Source organism: Musca autumnalis, unplaced genomic scaffold (assembly GCF_047663935.1).
Source record: "Musca autumnalis isolate F117 unplaced genomic scaffold, ASM4766393v1 scaffold_4, whole genome shotgun sequence".
NCBI classification, from domain to species: domain Eukaryota; kingdom Metazoa; phylum Arthropoda; class Insecta; order Diptera; family Muscidae; genus Musca; species Musca autumnalis.
Window position 1 is genome coordinate 155,374,495 of NW_027411977.1, and position 16,085 is coordinate 155,390,579.

Genomic DNA, 16,085 nt, shown 5'->3' on the forward strand with positions numbered 1-16,085 from the left:
GGGAGCGTTCAATAATGTGAAGCTTGAATCCATTCATTCTTCTCTAGAGCTTCTGAGTGTCCCCTCTATCTTAATCAACTGGATTGACAGAATGCTGGAAAGCAGACTGATCAATTCCAGTATTGGAGAGAGTTCCGTAAGGAAGTCAGTCACTGGGGGCACCCCTAGGGGTGAATGGGATACTCAAAGAGTTTGATAGACTAGGGACTAAAGTTGTAGCATACGCTGACGACGTTGTCCTTCTAATCAGTGGAAAATTCTTGTCGACGCTGTCGGAACTGATGCAGGGTGCGCTGGTTAAGCTCTCTCGCTGGGCTCACCACACTGGTCTTGGGGTGAACCCTGCGAAGACTGAGCTGGTACTATTCACCAGAAAAAGAAATATTGCCGAATTTGTGCCGCCAACGCTGGATGGAGTGCGGTTGGATCTCTCTACGAAGGCGAAATACCTGGGAGTGATCCTGGACCATCGGCTAAGATGGAATAGGAACACGGAGGAGCGCACCAAGAGGGGTTTAATCGCGCTTTATTCCTGCAAGAACTCCATAGGCAAGAGCTGGGGCCTCAGACCACATGTAATACATTGGCTGTATAGGACAGTGGTCAGTCCCATTCTGACCTATGTTTGTCTCGTTTGGTGAATGGGATACTCAAAGAGTTTGATAGACTAGGGACTAAAGTTGTAGCATACGCTGACGACGTTGTCCTTCTAATCAGTGGAAAATTCTTGTCGACGCTGTCGGAACTGATGCACGGTGCGCTGGTTAAGCTCTCTCGCTGGGCTCACCACAATGGTCTTGGGGTGAACCCTGCGAAGACTGAGCTGGTACTATTCACCAGAAAAAGAAATATTGCCGAATTTGTGCCGCCAACGCTGGATGGAGTGCGGTTGGATCTCTCTACGGAGGCGAAATACCTGGGAGTGATCCTGGACCATCGGCTAAGATGGAATAGGAACACGGAGGAGCGCACCAAGAGGGGTTTAATCGCGATTTATTCCTGCAAGAACTCCATAGGCAAGAGCTGGGGCCTCAGACCACATGTAATACATTGGCTGTATAGGACAGTGGTCAGTCCCATTCTGACCTACATATGTTTGTCTCGTTTGGTGGCATGCCCTAGGCAATAATTCCAATCTGTCCAAATTAGCTACTGTGCAAAGAGCTGCGTCAGTACTCGTTACTGGAGCAGCAAGATGCACACCTAAGGCCGCATTGAATGCCATACTGAACGTCCAACCTTTGGACATACTTGTACAGTATCGTGCTTCACGATCTGCCTTGAGGCTTAAAGAGCTAAATCTGTGGCGTGGTTCACATCTTGGACATGCTAGTGTTCTACAGCGGATTTGTAGCCAGATTGGACTAAGAGCCAGGGGATATGAGACTGACTACATCTCATCAAGCCTGGACTTTGACACAGCTGATGTATTAATCCCCGACAGGAGTGAGTGGACACGAGGCAGACCACTTCCCGACAGCCTGTCGATCTTCACCGATGGGTCGAAGATGGAGGAAGGCACGGGATCTGGTGTGTTCTGTGAAGAATTAGACATCAGGAACTCATATAAGCTTAATGACAACTGTAGCGTTTTTCAGGCAGAAGTTTTTGCGGTTTTGAAAGCCTTGGAATTAATAGTGGGAATGACGGACCTTATAGGTAAGGCAGACACTGTTTACGTGGACAGTCAGGCTGCCCTAAAAGCGTTAGGGTCATACAGTATTAAATCCAGGATTGCTCAATGATGCAGGTCTCTCTTAAAAACATGTAACATAGTTGTTAGGTTTTGTTGGGTTCCAGGGCATTGCAATGTTGAGGGAAACGAGATAGTTGATGAACTGGCTAGAAGAGGATCCCAATCCTCGGACCTCACGGTAGAGGATAGTGTCAAGCCACCTCTCTGCTTCTTCCTCGACAAACTCAGTAAGCTCTACGCAGAGGAAACCGTTAAAGTTTGGCAGGATGTGCCTGGTTGTAAGGTATCTAAGTCAATCTGGCCGGTTATCTCACGGCGTAGAACTTCGTCCCTCCTCTCGCTGTGCAAATCAGAAATCAGAACCGCTGTGGGGGTAATAACCGGTCACTGCGGAATAAGATCCATGACTTGCAAGTGGGATGGCAATAACATTGAGTACTGTAGGTTATGTGAGGATGAGGAGGAAACGGAGACAATCGAGCACCTTCTATGTAGATGTCCTAGACTGATGGTCAAAAGACATAGACTATTTGGTGAACATGTGATTGAATCTCTTTCCTACTTCGCCTCTATTGACCCCACAGTGTTGGTGGTTTACTGCAAGAGCCTTAATATGCTCTGGGGCAGGCCAACACAGACCTAAAACCATTAGTAATTAAATCGTAGTTAGCTACTAAACCATCTTCCCTCTTTAAATAACCTGACTTCTCCAATACAGTCACTAATCATTCTAATTATTCTTACTCTTCTCTCTTGCCATACCAACTTCCGCTTCCCTTCCTGTCCAACCTTTCCAACCTAATCACTTTCCTCCCACACAGCACATCACATCAACAGACTTATATCATCACCCACAGTCACACAGCACCACAAAGCTCTATCCACAACAGGCACCACATCACTTGTCTTCCACACCACCATTATCTTCACATCAGTTACATATCATCACCATCTACAACTCAACCAACATCAACACACATAGCCATATCCAGCATCTACAATCAAATAGCCCAAACCACACATCAATACAACATCTTTCACCTCTACAACACACATAATTTAATAGTTTGGATGATCACAATGGACCTCAAGGTCTCCGAGTGGAGTAGCTGCCAACATGGCAGCTGCGCATCCTGAACCTAACCTAACCTAATTGTAATCCAATTGTCGCAATTTAATTAGTCCTGAAATAGTTCTAAGCGGTAATAGTACAAAATTGACCCACAAGTAATGAGAAGGGAACCAATTGACAGCTTTTTAACCCCAAGTATACGAAAAGGCGTCAGTTGGAAATATTTAATCTAAAAAACCACCAAATGCTAGCAAAGTGAAACTCGTCCATAGTCATGATTACAGTAACTAGTTGCACGTTAGACCCCTCACAGTGCAATCAACTGTAAACTTTAACATGGGGATATCATAGGAGGTAGCCAGCCAATTGACTTTCTATACATTAGATATAGCATTTCCAAATTAAATGAAACCTTTTCCAAATTGAATGAAACTTTTTCCAAATTGAATGAAACGTTTTCCAAATTGAATGAAACCTTTTCCAAATTAAATGAAACCTTTTCCAAATTAAATGAAACCTTTTCCAAATCATCAATTTTGAAAAGGTTTCATTCAATTTGGAAAAGGTTTCATTTAATTTGGAAATGCTATAATATACCACTAAGCTGTATATTTCTTCTCTTCTAGTACGATTTTCCAAAAACCCGCCACATCTCATACCATACACACCAACAGCAACCCACACTCAAGATTTCAGTAACGAATGGAATTGCAGTAAAAATAAAGACAAGTTTTGTTTTTCATTTAAATTGCTTTTTTAATTTTTCATGTGTCAGTTAAAGTATTTACAAATCATTCGTTTAGGATAATTATTTATATATTTCCATAAATAATGCTGATAAATAGATAAATGCAGACATGCTCGCAATATATGATGCATTGGAGCATGGCTACAAGTTAAGTTAATAGGTCTGTTATATATTCCAATAATATATATATATATGTTTATATACATACATATATAGAAATATGATGAGTTTATGTGTGTGTTTATGTTTAGAGAATGATCTTAGCATTAAATTAAAAAAAACTTATTCCTACCAATACGAAGACAAATATTATTAAACTCAAAAACCAATAAAACTGTTATAAAGCGATGTATAAGTTTTTTTTTACAAAACACAAGGAATATCTGCAGAAATTATGAGATATTAATTATTTATACTTCTGTCGATCTGTTTTCTTCTGATCGAGAAAGTTTTCGTTCCCGTCCCGGAATTCGACCACTTACTGGGGTCTGAGATTGTTGCTGTTGCTGTGATTGCTGCTGTTGTTGTTGCAACATAAGTGTGGCATGTGGATGAATATAATTAACTTGATTGTAACCTTGTATTCCGGGCGCAATATACAAGCCACCGACCGTAGCTGCCGGAGGACCCAGTCTCAGTTTTGCGGCAGCGGCATTTGCTGCAGCTGCGATTACTGCTGCATTTTCTCGTGATGCGTTACTGGTTGTAGTAGATTGAAATGATATCGACATACCACTGTCAAGAGAACCAGGGATAACAATCTTGACGCGATGCGGGGGCTTAAGGTCACAGTTTCCACACTCAACACCCTGGAAGTGTTTAGTTGGGGAACTGTGACCGACCAAAGGTTATCCAAGTAGCGGTCTCCTACTTATTAGAGACCCCCTAACGCCGGGGTGTCAGGCGAAACCGTGCCCATCGGTGTTCTAAGGTTTGCAGTTAGGGTACCAACTGTATTAGAACGGAGCCTCGTTGATACCTGGGCATCTCAACGCAGTAATGGCTTAGTTGTCATGTCCTTGCCATGGTACAGGAGGGCTATGCCATGGTGGACCTCACTTCCCCCACTAAATCTATGACGTATGGAGAGCAAAAATTTAAACAAAAAAACAACCAAAACTAATCCGATTGATGACAACAATGCAATGCCAAAGGACAATTCTTCAGATTCAAAATCTATTACCAAGTCTGGGGCAACCCAGCCAACGGTTGACGGGACGGTAGTGTCGGGAGGGGACGGACCGAAGGTACCCACTCTGGGAGCTGTCACTGACAGTTTGGCTGAACAAAGCCGGAAACTCCTGGAGATACTGGAGCAGACGTTGGCCCTGCGTCTCAGTCAGGGTGGCTATTCTACTGGGGCCGAGGACGGCTCATCGGATGACGAAATGAACACCACAGTCATTCCAGCGACTGTAGTCAACGATGAGTCGGCCTCGACCTCAGTGGAAGCAGCCACCTGTATGAACTCTGGACCAACCGATGCACCAGTTACCCAACCATCGGCCGCAGCCGATGTTGCTGGCTCAAAAGGACTGGCTGCTGTTGAGGAAGGAGCTCCGACCAAAATACCGGCCGGAAAAGCTCCCACCACCTCAGATAGCTCTGCTAGTAAATGGGCCAAAAAGAGGAAGGCGTACCACAGAGCAATGCACTTCCTCAGGAAGTTCATTGACAGGGACCCTCATCTATAACGCTGAGAGAATGCAAGCTGATCAGGATTAATCTCAAGGTAGTGAAAAAGATCGAAAGATCTCACCCTCACTTACCCAAGGGAAAACCTGATATCAGCAAGCTTTCTCTTATTACGGCAAACGAAGAGGTTAGGTCAATGCCTACATCGACTCCCACAGCCCCCAAGGGCCAAACTGGGAGCGATGTTGACATGATCCGTAAACCATCAAATGATTCGCTTCCTTCGACCTCAAAGCTCTCTTCAAAGGGATGTCCCGTCACACAGACAGGGCAAACCTCAAAGAAGAAGGCAGCCAAGCCGAAGGGGACGCATCATAAGAGTTCAAAATCTGGGAAGTCCGACCGAACACCGGTCTCCGCACCTGGGGGAGCACCTACCAAGCCCAATCCATCTTCACCAAAAATCGCGGTGAAGAGAGACAGGTCAATGGAGGAGCCACTCCCCAGTGCAAAGAGGCCCACTTCAGGTCAACAACCCATTATTCATACCTCCCCAGCCGGTTGCCCTAAGACTGGGAACAGGAAAGATGCCGCAGCCAGTTCAGCCTCACAAGCTAACTTGGGCCACAAGGAATCTTCCAGTTCCCATCTCAAGACCAACAGCAGGGGAAAAAGAACAAGCAGACCGATGGTGCCGGATGAGTTGCGAGCAGCGGTCATCGATAAATCTGACCCTGATTGGATAATCAGAGAGGATCGATGGCTACTTATCGAAACTCGTCTGCGTGACATCGTGTTCGCAGGAGAAGGGGAACCTCCTAAACACACCCAATTTGGCAGTGCCGCTCCATACAGAGGCGTTAGGGTCATCTGTTGTGAAAATAGGGAATCTCTGGATTTCCTCACTTCCACGATAGAGGGTCTTGGCGAACTCTGGGAGGGATGTCAATTGGCAGTCGTTGGGGTCAACGAGGTCCCTTTCAGAAGAGTGTTGTCAGCTTGGGTGCCACCTCCACCTGTGGATCCCGCGCGCATACTGACCATACTCGGCAGACAAACCCCCAATCTCCGGACCAGCACATGGAATCTGGTCAGCCACAATCCGGAAAATGGAGGTGTTGCCATCAGGGTGTCAATAGACACTCAGGGGCAAGAGTACTTAAGGACTCGTGAGGGCAAACTACACTTTGGTCTAGGATGGATCAGATTCCGCCTAGGACGAAAGTAGTGGAGGAACGGAGGCAGCAGCCGCTTCGCATAATGCAGATTAATCTGCATCACTGCAAAGCGGCTGCTGCTGAACTTCTTCTAGCCCTCAAGAAGTCTGAAGTTGACATCGTCTTAATCCAGGAGCCTTACTTATACAAGAATAAGGTTGCTGGATTAAACGATAGCAACTACATCACCTTGGCCACATCCAACGGGGACAAGGTATGAACCTGTGTAGTTGCTAAGAAGAGTCTTAAACTAATATTCCTCTCTAATTTCAGCGGAGGTGATATTACGGCTGTAAGGATGGAATGCAGCTCCCATGGAGCCACCATATTCTCGTCCATTTACATGCCATTCGAGAGCCCTGACCCACCGGGTAATGACGTGGAGAAGCTTGTCAAAGAGATGGGTAGCACTTGCCTCATCATCCTAGGATGTGATGCCAATGCTCACCATTTCCACTGGGGCAGCAGAGACACAAATGCCAGAGGTGAGTCCGTATTCGATTTTATCTTAAAATATAATCTCAGAATATGCAACAGGGGAAATGAATACACTTTTCAAAATAGAATCAGGGGGGAGGTTATAGACATAACCCTCACTAATAAAGACGAATCTATTATCAGTGACTGGAGGGTATCGGAAGAATGCTCCTTTTCGGATCATCGGAAGATATTCTTCCAAGTCTCTGTTAATGGCATTCGACAGCCACCATTTAGAAATCCACGGAAAACCGACTGGAACAAATTCAATGAACTAGTAAGCTCCAAGCTGGGAGTGTCACGATACCCCCAAACAGCCACAGAGGTTAATAGTACAGTGAATCACGTGACAGAGGTTTTGGTGGACAGCTATGAGACCGCCTGCCCACTCACTTACCCAGGCAGAAGATGTCAACCGGTCTGGTGGTCGAAAGATCTGGCTAATCTCAGGAAGATTAGCAGAAGGCTCTACAATAAAGCCAACAAAACGAAGTTGTCCACAGATTGGGAGAACTACAAGGTATCTTTCAATAAGTACAACAGCGAAATAAAGAAGGCTAAACGCAGATCTTGGGTCTGCTTTAGCGAGTCTATAGAGGGAGTAAAGGATGTAGCCAGGTTTCGTAGAGTACTGTCGAAGGACCCTAAATCCATCGGCAGTATCAAGCGGGATGATGGCACATGGACTAACTCCGGTCTAGAAACTCTGGATCTCCTGGCCAAAACCCACTTTCCCAACTGCATGGATGCACCAGATCGCTCAGCCGATCCACCAATGTGTAACCAAGCCACAGGGGAAGTGAGTGTCATCGAGGAGATCATAAGTCACACAAAGATAGCTTGGGCGATAAACACTTTTAAGCCCTTTAAATCACCTGGTCCAGATAGTATCTTCCCTGCTATGCTACAAAACGCATTGGAGGTGTTGATACCACACCTGGATCATATTTATAGGGCCTGTCTACGTCTATCGTTCACACCGGTTCTGTGGAGGGAGGTCACGGTGACATACATCCCCAAAGCGGGGAAGTCAAGTCACACGCTTCCCAAAGACTACAGACCAATCAGCCTATCTTCCTTTCTATTGAAAACGTTAGAAAGATTGCTTGACCTAGGAATAAGGTCCAAACTTGGAAACAGTGTTATTAGTCCTGCCCAACACGCCTACATCAAAGGCAGATCGGTGGAGACTGCACTTAATGAAGTCGTTGGTTTAATCGAGAGGAATATGATGGGCTCAAACTATACGTTAGCAGCGTTTCTAGATATAGAAGGCGCCTTTAATAACGTCAAACTCGAATCCATCCACAATTCACTCTTGAACTTAGGTGTTTCCACTACACTGATCAATTGGATCGATGGAATGCTTAGCGGCAGGATAATCAATTCAAATATCGGTGAGACCTCCATTCGGAAGTCTGTCACCAGGGGCACACCACAAGGAGGTGTATTATCACCACTGCTGTGGCTCCTGGTGATTAACGAAATACTTAAGGAATTTGACCAACTACGTATAAAGACTGTAGCTTATGCTGATGACGTGGTCATAATGATCACCGGGAAGTTCCCACAAACGCTATCGGAACTCATGCAAGGAGCTCTGGACAAATTATCAAGATGGGCACACAACAATGGACTTGGGGTGAACCCATCTAAGACAGAGCTGGTTCTATTTACGAACAAGAGAAAAGTCAAACCATTCACCCTACCAACGCTGGATGGAGTGGCCCTAAAGCTCTCCCTAGAGGCCAAGTACCTTGGCATTATCCTGGACCACCAACTAACGTGGAAAAGGAATGTCGAGGAACGTGCCAAGAGAGGACTTATAGCCCTTTATTCTTGCAAGAACTCTATTGGTAAGAGTTGGGGTTTGAAACCACAGGTCATACACTGGATTTTTACGGCCATAGTTCGCCCCATTCTAACTTATGGTTCATTGGTATGGTGGAATGCTTTGAGTAAGACATCCCTTCTCCGTAAGATTAATGTCGTTCAAAGAGCGGCATCTCTCCTAATTACCGGTGCCATGAAAAGCACTCCACAGGCTGCTCTCAATGTATTACTGGATCTTCATCCGATGAATCTCGTGGTACAGGAGTTGGCAGCAAAGAGTGCTCTCCGACTCAAGGAGTTAAATTCATGGCGTAACTTCGACTACGGCCATGCTGCTATCTTACGACAATCTGGACTATCGGTGGGTTTGGAGGTAATCAGTGACTATATATCACCACAATTACACTTCGACGACATTGAAGTTCGGATACCTGACAGAGAAGCCTGGATAGAGTTTGGGAATTCCCGACTTTTTTTCATTCCCGGGAAATCGGGAATGAAAATTTCTCATTCCCGGGAACCCGGGAATTCCCGGGACTATGGTAATTCGAATTCGTGGGGCATAGACGTGACAGAGATTATTCCTGACTAATTAGCGGAGGTTATATAAAATATCTTTTTCCAACTACCATCCTAGCAAAGCTTCCTTGATATCAAAGAGTGCTGTCCGATTATATTTTTAAAGTCAACTATATTGTATGTTCTTCTTATGATTCGAAATGCGTGTTGATCATATAACAAATCCGTTTATAACGAATTTTTAAACGGTTGACCTTTTGGGTACACGGCTTCACAATGGCAACACGTTGGCACCATTGTTACCATTGTTATTACTGGGTTCCAATCCTAATATGCTCTATTTGTCACTTACACATTGTTATGCCCTCAGCCTTTAGGCTAAGGAGGGTATATGGCGAATAACAAAATTCCTTTACAATTCCATTTGAAAAAAATTAAAAATTTTTTTTACGAGCACAACTACGATTTTTGGTACAGAGGTAAAGGAAAAAAATCCGGTTTCAAATCTGCTCGCGTTCACGAAATTGGTCAATGCGCGCAAAAGTTATAGCGGTTTTTATTCTCATATAAAGAAAAAATATTTAAAAATATCTTTTTTGTTGTTATGACAAAATGTATGCATAAATCGTTAACAGCAGTCCATATCTATTCGTAGATGTTTAAATAGTTATTAAATTTATTATTATTTTCGCGGAAAGTCAACAAATAATAAAAAAATTTTGAAGTAAATCCAAATTATCCTGTCCAAGAAACCGTACAAACCCTCAAAAAATTAATTAAAGAATATATGCGGAATCTAGACAATGCGTAGAAAAATATGATACCAAATTTATAGAGATTGGGTACATAAATTGCATATTATAGCAACAACAAAAGAGAAAAACTTATTGTTGGAAAATATTGTTGCAAATATTTTTTTGGTTTGATTCTAAAAATTAGAAAAAAATATTTGGGAGTTCTCCAACTATTTTGCTAAAATCCCATAGAATAATGAATGTATACAGTTAAAACTTCATCAAAACATATGGTTTACCATCGCGAGAGTTTAACTGATTACTGTGATAACTTATAAGGGTTGGAAATTAAGAGTAATATTGAAATTACAATCATTCAATTAATATTATAATTAAAAAGCCTGTTATTCGCGAATTAGTTAAAGTCGGTTGATGCGCATCCGTTTTTGGATACAGCGAATCAATCTCTTTCAAAATTTATGCATATTTCGATGTTTCACTCAGGGGCCATTGTGTGCCACCAGTTGCATAATACACTGCAAAAAACCTTAAAGTTGGTAAAAGTCGCGCAATGTGCATACGATTTTGATGCGCATCCGGTTTCGTCAGCGCCTATCAAAAATACGTCCAAATATACCAATTTTAATTAAATTCTTCAAGAACCGCGGATGTGCCTCCACATTCTATTTTTGGTGAAAAACCCATATTACACGCGAATCTCTGTAATTTATGACACGCGTTTTCGCAAATATTATAATCGCGTATAAAGGATTCCATTTACGTAAAAAAATTTCAAGAAAATCGCGGTTTAGTACGCGGATTTGTCGAAATAATTTTTTGCTGCTTTTCCTATTTTCAGGATATCTATATCCGCGGTTTTAGTGGATGGATTCGATCGCGGAAGGTCTCATTAGATCCGCCGCGTAAAAAAACTAAATTCACGCGGGGTACAAAGGAAATTGAATGGCACTTGTAAATTTTAAACGCAAAAAATAGTTTTTTTTTAAAAAAAATCACGCATCAAATATTGGCCTTTAGACTCCAATTACTAGGATGCTGTAAGGAGCACACTCATGAGATATGCATTAAACGACGTAGAATCACGAGTTTTATAATCCTAATGTGAGTTTTGAATATTATCTTGTTGCGCGTCCGAATTATTAAAACAATTCAAGAAACCCCGAAATTCCGGCTTCAAAATGTCAGCATCAATTTTAGGTGGATGCAGTGGATATATCGAAAAATGATACACTAGTATCATATTGCCCATGAAGTATTCTTTGAGTCTTTCTTTGGGCATATGTCTATAAAATGTAAGGTTAAGCCTAAAATCGGAAGGGAGCATAAAAAAACTTGTTGGCTTCAACCCATTTTTACCTATTTTTCTACATTGATGCCAACACAGCTTCCACGTAAATTAATTTTAATGGTCGACCTTATGGGATTCCTCCTAAAACACTTCAGTTTAAAGAATGTATATCATACTATATAGAATATGTTAACAGTTCGCGAATTCTGAAAGGGTGAAACTCGGATTCATCGATTGTAAAAAATTTTTGTTTTTCGCCATATACACTTTGATACGATGAAAATGTGCCTCATCGAAATAGTGGTTTTAGACCCCAAGTATGTTTGGACGAAATGTGTTTCAGACAATTTTGAGTCGATCTAGCCATGTCCGTCCGTCTGTCTGTCTGTCCTGCTGGCTGGAGCGAACGATAACTCTCGAACGGATGAACCGATTCGGTTCAAATTTTGGCTTTAGTAATATTTTGCCCAAACTTAGTTTAAGTTCGAAGATGAGCTACATCGGTCCACTCCTTCCTGTACCTCCCCCACAAAAGTTCGAAAATGTTCGGAAAGTTTGTGCGCACGATAACTCTTGAAGGGAGTTACCGATTTGGTCCATACTCTGTCTAGCGTAAACTTTCTACCAGAGTAAGATGAGGTTCCAATATGGTCTCAATAGGTCCACTCCTTCGGGTACCTCCCACACAAAATTTCGGAAAAGTTCAGTTTAGGGCCATCTCTCGAATCGCTTTGATTTTTGTTTTAGCAACTTGTATTCACTGCCCTCCATACGACGGTACAAGCTTCATCAGGGGCAAGTCCATACTTCCTGATAAAATAGCATGAAAGTTGCAAAAACCCCTAGGTTAGGTTAGGTTAAAGGACGCGCAGCTGTCGTGTTGGACAGCCACTCCACTCGGAGACCTTATGGTCCATTGTGTTCATCCTAAAGTAAGGGTAGGAGAAAAGAAATAATAGCATATCGAGTTTAGAAGTAGGAAAAAGGAATAATTAAGTAAGTTAGAGGATAGTTGAGAATGATAAAGTAAGTGCTACGGATTGAGAGATTATTTGTAAGGAGAGAGAGAGAGCGAGTAAGGAGGTTAGCCGTATTAAGATGCTGTAGTTTGTTCGTGTTGAAGCCACTTCAAACCCTTGGCGAGAAGAAGCAGTGTTGTCGGCTCGGCTTGGCAGAATGTTGTCAGAGATGATAACGTATGTTCACCCATTGTTTGAACTCTCCTGGTCCTGAGCATTGGACAACGGCATAATAAGTGCTCAATCGTCTCTGTTTCTTCTTCGTCTTCGCATAATCTGCAAAAACCCCTATGACACACTGTGAGGTGGTTGGAGCGCAAGATAACTCTCGAACGGATCTGTCGATTCGGTCAAAAATATGGCCTTAGTAATATTTTGTTCAAACATAGTTTAAGTTTGAAGATAAGCAATATCGGTCCACTCCTTCAGGTACCTCCCCCACAAAAGTTCAAAAATGTTCGGAAAATTTGTTCGTACGGTAACTCTTGAAGGGAGTGGCCGAATTGGTCTATACTTTACACATCCTAATATATCTACCAGATATAGATCAGGTTCAAATATGGACTATGCTTGTCCACTCCATCCGGTACCTCCCACACAAAATTTCGGATAAGTTCACTTTAAGACCTAATAACGACTAACTTTGATTTTTGTTGAAGCAACTTGCATTCGCTGCCTCAATTACGATATTAAATGTTTTTTTAGGGGCAAGTCCATACTTCTTGAGCAAACAGCCCGAAGAGTGTAAAAACCCCCTATGACACCATATGTTGTGGCTGGAGATCCACTTCCATAACGGTCAATGTCGATCCATTCCTTTTAGTATCTCCTCCGCAAAACTGTTGATCTTTAATCCTAATCAACATTTTTGTCGGTTCAAACGCCCAAATTTTTTAAAACCAAATAAATTTTCCAAATTAAATGAAACCTTTTCCAAATTGAATGAAACTTTTTCCAAATTGAATGAAACGTTTTCCAAATTGAATGAAACCTTTTCCAAATTAAATGAAACCTTTTCCAAATTAAATGAAACCTTTTCCAAATCATCAATTTTGAAAAGGTTTCATTCAATTTGGAAAAGGTTTCATTTAATTTGGAAATGCTATAATATACCACTAAGCTGTATATTTCTTCTCTTCTAGTACGATTTTCCAAAAACCCGCCACATCTCATACCATACACACCAACAGCAACCCACACTCAAGATTTCAGTAACGAATGGAATTGCAGTAAAAATAAAGACAAGTTTTGTTTTTCATTTAAATTGCTTTTTTAATTTTTCATGTGTCAGTTAAAGTATTTACAAATCATTCGTTTAGGATAATTATTTATATATTTCCATAAATAATGCTGATAAATAGATAAATGCAGACATGCTCGCAATATATGATGCATTGGAGCATGGCTACAAGTTAAGTTAATAGGTCTGTTATATATTCCAATAATATATATATATATGTTTACATACATACATATATAGAAATATGATGAGTTTATGTGTGTGTTTATGTTTAGAGAATGATCTTAGCATTAAATTAAAAAAAACTTATTCCTACCAATACGAAGACAAATATTATTAAACTCAAAAACCAATAAAACTGTTATAAAGCGATGTATAAGTTTTTTTTTACAAAACACAAGGAATATCTTCAGAAATTATGAGATATTAATTATTTATACTTCTGTCGATCTGTTTTCTTCTGATCGAGAAAGTTTTCGTTCCCGTCCCGGAATTCGACCACTTACTGGGGTCTGAGATTGTTGCTGTTGCTGTGATTGCTGCTGTTGTTGTTGCAACATAAGTGCGGCATGTGGATGAATATAATTAACTTGATTGTAACCTTGTATTCCGGGCGCAATATACAAGCCACCGACCGTAGCTGCCGGAGGACCCAGTCTCAGTTTTGCGGCAGCGGCATTTGCTGCAGCTGCGATTACTGCTGCATTTTCTCGTGATGCGTTACTGGTTGTAGTAGATTGAAATGATATCGACATACCACTGTCAAGAGAACCAACGCTGCCTCGCCTCTGTGGCTTATCGCTACCGACTGTAAAAATGCAAAAGATAAAAATGTTGTTTAATAGTTTAATGAAATGAACAATTAATGTGAAAATGGCAACAATTGTAATTTAATAAAAAATGCGTTGACCCCCAGTTGTAAAGCCCCATAAAAGCAATTTTTTCGAGAAAACAACGATTTTTTTTTTCTTTTAATTTTTTTTAATATTACGCAGTTTTCATGCGAATGGCCTCTACGAAACCCTGCTTTTTAAAAGCGTTTTGCGGTGCCAACTCTAGCTCATAGACTAATAAACCGATCGCCATGAAATGGGGGTCGATCAACCCTTAACTTAGGGAACCTATGTACATATTTAAAGCAAATTAGTTGATTCAGTAAAACTATACGTCACTTTTATAGATCAAACATCTAAGACTTAAAGTGGAATAAAGCATTGCAACTCAAATATAAAAATCCTCAACAGAAATACCTATATGGCTTTATAGCTTAATGATTTTACATTACGTATATTAGCTATAATGTGCTGCTAATCAATACATCCAAAATCAGTAGAGCCCCAATTTTTCTTTAATATAAGCTTACTACCTATTCACAAATTTAAAAGCTATTATTTCAGTTTAAGGCGTCTTTTATCTAATGCCATAATAATTATTTTACTAAGTTAGAATAAAACAATTTTTTGTATCAGCTTTACTTCGTTGAAATGTCTCTAATGTGGCTCATGTTTCAGAAACAGCTGAATTTTGGTATAGTGCATAATAATAATATGTAATAGTTCTCACGAACTTTACAGAACGGAGTTATTTTAATTATAACTTCTATTTAAATGGGGCGTTCGGAAGTGAGTTCTGCCATAATACTTTTTATTAACTTTACTATTTTAAAAATTCTACCTCTACAAAATAAAGTCTATTTAATTTTTTTAAGAAATTCTTAAATTTGTTCTTTAAACGAATGCAAACTCCAATATTGTGTAATGAATGCATATATATCTTATTGTTTCAACATGATTATTATTATTCATTAAAAAGACTTCAAGTGTCTTTTTGTTTTGTTATTTTTCCATCTTTATTTCCTAACCTTAATGTTGTTCTATATAACGACAGCAAACAGACTCGCAAATATTGGTTCGATAATTTTACTCGACAACTAATATAACACTGTGCAACATTTTTGAGCCAATCGCGTGCAAACAACTTCTGTCCAGAATTTTATGAAAGTAGAGGACCAATAGGCAAAAACCATATTTACAGGTATGTCGCAGAAACGAATTCCGACCGAAAGTGGAATTAATTCCGTATTTAGCTTCTTCAGAAAACGAAAAACGAAGACTTTTTCGGAATGAAACCACTTTTGATTTTGCAAACGGAATTGTTTTTTTTTATTTTTTAAATTTGCCATTAAAAAACACTCTGAAAACACTTAGAAATAATAAAAATGTTGTTTTATTAATAAATTTATATTTTATATCTTATTAAACTAAATAATGAAGTTTTCCGGTTTCACAAAATCGATCGGAATCAGAAGAAGCTTAAACAAAAACGATCGAAATGAAATTACGGAATTGAAACCATTCCGATCGGAATCTGTGACATGCCTGTTAGGTTTTGTTTTCTTAGATCGGGTTCGGTTTTTATGGCCTCATCTAAACATGATTAAAGATAGAATTTTAAAAACAAATCGGGGCTGTATCTCTGAAACCAGTACGAATTTTGTTTTGACATTTGCAGCAAACTTGTAGATAAGAGCAAGAAGAAAATATTTGGAGGAATAGTGACCTCGAAAAACTGCATTTATTGCCTCAA

At 40.8% G+C, this 16,085-nt stretch overlaps 2 protein-coding genes across 10 annotated transcripts in view; both read right to left on the bottom strand.

The window, feature by feature from the left end:
• Positions 1 to 3,511: 3,511 nt before the first annotated feature.
• Positions 3,512 to 5,437, bottom strand: LOC141402458 (uncharacterized). The gene has a single exon (XM_073983774.1). The coding sequence runs from the start codon at positions 4,245 to 4,247 to the stop codon at positions 3,927 to 3,929; it is 321 nt and encodes a 106-aa protein (XP_073839875.1). The 5' UTR covers positions 4,248 to 5,437; the 3' UTR covers positions 3,512 to 3,926.
• Positions 5,438 to 13,505: 8,068 nt separating this feature from the next.
• LOC141402457 (uncharacterized) overlaps positions 13,506 to 16,085 on the bottom strand; it is a 130,714-nt gene continuing 128,134 nt past the window's right edge. For all 9 annotated transcript variants that reach the window (XM_073983764.1, XM_073983769.1, XM_073983771.1 and 6 more), the window contains one exon: positions 13,506 to 14,307. In XM_073983764.1, the coding sequence (XP_073839865.1) occupies positions 13,934 to 14,307 (374 nt within the window). In that variant the 3' untranslated portion in view covers positions 13,506 to 13,933. The remainder of the gene's footprint in view (positions 14,308 to 16,085) is intronic.

Coding starts and splice junctions, on each gene's coding strand:
- LOC141402458 (XM_073983774.1), bottom strand. CDS start 4,247: ATGTCGATATCATTTCAATCTACTACAACCAGTAACGCATCACGAGAA.